Source organism: Frankliniella occidentalis, unplaced genomic scaffold (assembly GCF_000697945.3).
Source record: "Frankliniella occidentalis isolate FOCC.00 unplaced genomic scaffold, Focc_3.1 Scaffold480, whole genome shotgun sequence".
Classification (NCBI taxonomy): domain Eukaryota; kingdom Metazoa; phylum Arthropoda; class Insecta; order Thysanoptera; family Thripidae; genus Frankliniella; species Frankliniella occidentalis.
In genome coordinates, this window is record NW_026267598.1 from 30,325 (window position 1) to 33,513 (window position 3,189).

The following is a 3,189-nucleotide window of genomic DNA, read 5'->3' on the forward strand; positions in this document are numbered from 1 at the left end:
AAATAGAGAACTTTTTTATTCTGCATACTCAAATTACTGGTAAATAGAGAACATTCATCCATTTAAAGAGATTTTCCACTTGCATCATCTGTTCCAGGTGGTTCATCAAGTACCGAATCAAGACTGATGACAAGTACTGACACAAGAAGACGTCGAACTCGCCAAAATTCAGGTAAATAACTGGCATTATTTTGAATGAAATATCATTGGATTTTTCCTTGTTGACTTGACTCTAACTAAAAACAATTTTGTATAGACTTCACATTTCAAGTTCCTTGGGCTTCACTGCCTCAAGACACATTAGACAAAATGAAAGCTGCACATGAAGCAGAAAAGATGGTTAAGGCTTCTGTTCTTAAAGATTTGCGGTTTCAAATTGCACTAAAACTTGTGGAGAGCTACAAAATTTATAGGGAAAGCCACCCATCAGCACAGCAATCACCTGGCATAGATATTTATGAAGACATAACAAAAGAGGTAAAACCAGGACCTCACACACATCCATTATTGCCATGTAGTGTCCTTCAAGTATGCTGAAATAACACAAAGTTGCCCCGCAGGTCGTCGCAAGATACAAAAATGCTTTGGTAGAAAAACTCAATGGAACAGTGTTTAGTGATGGAATAGAAAACTTCACAAGGAAACTGGGTATCTGTGCTGACAATAAATGCAGGCCAGGCGAAGAAGAAAGAGAAGCAAGGAATATTGTTCAACAAGGAAAAGGAATTCCAGGAATAATCTCAACAGAATATGCTCCAGATATGACCCAGACAATGCTGAAAGCCCAGAAGAGATTAAAGAAGAGACTTAAGAGGACCTTTGAGGAGGGTGCAGATAGGTGGAATTTGCAGTCAGTTGCAGAAATGATGAAAGATTCGTATGAATTGCAGAGGCAAGACCTAATTGAATGCAAGAAGGCAATCATGGATTCGCAAAGAGAGGGTGAAGAGGGTGAAGAAGACAGAGAAGAAGATGACCCGGATGACATAAAGGCATTGCAGCGTGTGCTGAATGAGTGGCCCTTCCTTTTTCAACTTAGCCATATCAATACTCACAATAAAAGACTGTCAGGGATCAACCTCCAAGAAAAAATGACTGCATTTTGTAACAGGAAACCCTTGCAGTATTTGTCGCTCTTCCTGATAAGTTGTTCTAAAGCCAACACCCAAAATCTCGCCTTGAAACTGAACCTGGAAAGTGAAATAGAATTTCTAAGCAATTCTGCACTGTTGCTGTTATGTTTCACTATGCTAGCAAATCATTTTAAAGAGGATTACACCTCCTTTCTTCACACAGTTGAGGTAGGTTTATAAACGAATACAAGGATTTTTGTTTGTAACAGGCAAAAAGTAACCTTTGGTTTCCTTTCCTACAGAAAACAATTCACCCAGATGATTTGTCTACTCTTGACATTCCAATTCATCCAACTATAGTTTCAATAGGTAAATTGCTTTTTAACTTTCAATCTATGTCCTCAGTCTTATAAGTCATACATGCAATACTTACTGTATGTTCACTGGCGTCTTATGTAATAAAATTTTGATTGTAGGAGATTTTTACCACGATGAGGGCTTTTGTGTCATGGTAGACAAGGTTTGCTTGGCCAAAACAAAAAGTGCTATGGATGCAATACTTATTATGATGAATTCTTGCTTTGTGTTGGACTTGAAGTACCCTTCAGAAATGCCCCTCACCTTTGAATTTTTAGAGAGGTAAGAATACTGAAACATAAATTAACAGTTACCAAAAGAAAAATAATGTGTCTCAATAACTTGTCAAATTGATTTCTTACAGAATTGTGTTAGAGATGGCAATTGCAAAGACTAGAGTTAGAAATAAGAAAGGAAAAGTGGTCCTTGTGCTTTCCAAGGCAGTTATGGAACTTGGTGAAGAGTTCTCAAAATTTATGGAGTATATGGATGAGCATTTGAATTAGCGTAACCTCTGTTACAGCAACTAACCTTAAAGATTTCAAAGACAATTGTTTAAAAAAACATCAAATTAGTAGCAAAAAGGTGATTAGAATGTAAACTAACATTCTCCAATTAATACATGAAATATAAAACAATAACAATCATTTAACGTACCTTTCTTAACCTCACAACGCATGGAACACATTCCCATTCTTATTGTTGTATGAAAAAAATCTAAATAATTTCTCTCTCAAAAGTTAAGGGAAATGCTGGTTATTCAAGACAATTGGTGGCGTGTGCTATCAAAGTCAATGAAAATTAAACGAAGGTTGAGTCGAAAATTTGATCACTTGAAACACAAGATAAAACAACGCGTTCAGTGTACCATGTCAAAGTCGGCGTTGGACGTGAACCTGAATAGCAATATGGTCTTGATGAATCCGATTTGATAAGCGAAATAGTTGTTGACCCATGGTAACTTGCTGGTGCTTCTTTCAAGACAAATGAACATCGAACTAATGCAGACGATATCCATACCTCTCCTAATATATACTTTCCAAAACATGGACAAGAAAAACTGAGAAGTTCTCTCTCTCTCTCTCCTGATATATCGACGGCCAGCAACGGTTGGAAAATAAAATCAAAAAATAATGTTGAGAATGCATTGATGGGATTGGAGAGTCAAAGTGATCTCTTGCTCCCCTATCCTGACAAGTGTGACTTTGAGCTCAGCTTTCCGCCTCTTTTGATTGAAGTGGAAAAACAAGTGTAGCTTGTATGTTCTGTTTTAAAAATCAATTAGTACATATAATCATAATTTTTATTTACCATGGTAAAGTCACCAGTCAGTTGACAGCCCATAGCTGATTTGGTTGATTCACAATATTTTCCAAAGTAGGGCACAAACGAATTAAAAAATTTAGGCTAAGGTTGACCAATTCTTTTAATCTCACTTCAAATGGCACATGTAGCTTAAACAATCACTGAGTAATGTTTCAGAAAAGACCAATAAATATGTTCACTATCTCAGCAATGGTGAGCTCCTTTCCCTGAAACAACAAAAAAAAAAAACTGTCGAGATGAGACGATTGGATGAGAGTGACAGACCGAACTGAAAACAGAAAGGTTTAATTTCCTGAACGGTTGTTTTACCTGTCTGTTTTTATAACAAATCTTACCTTGAAAGAATAACAAACTATAAGATGAGAGGGAAATGTTTGAACAAATATTATTCCAGTGCTCAAGGTTGAAAGACATCACAACAGAAACTCTCTCT

At 36.5% G+C, this 3,189-nt stretch overlaps 2 protein-coding genes across 2 annotated transcripts in view; both read right to left on the minus strand.

The window, feature by feature from the left end:
• Positions 1 to 106, minus strand: part of LOC127751425 (uncharacterized) — a 9,748-nt gene extending 9,642 nt beyond the window's left edge. The window contains exon 1 of the mRNA XM_052274974.1: positions 38 to 106. Coding sequence (XP_052130934.1) covers positions 38 to 106 — 69 coding nt within the window. The remainder of the gene's footprint in view (positions 1 to 37) is intronic.
• Positions 107 to 2,908: 2,802 nt separating this feature from the next.
• LOC113215553 (uncharacterized protein K02A2.6) overlaps positions 2,909 to 3,189 on the minus strand; it is a 10,371-nt gene continuing 10,090 nt past the window's right edge. Inside the window, exon 3 of the mRNA XM_052274975.1 lies at positions 2,909 to 2,962. Coding sequence (XP_052130935.1) covers positions 2,909 to 2,962 — 54 coding nt within the window. The remainder of the gene's footprint in view (positions 2,963 to 3,189) is intronic.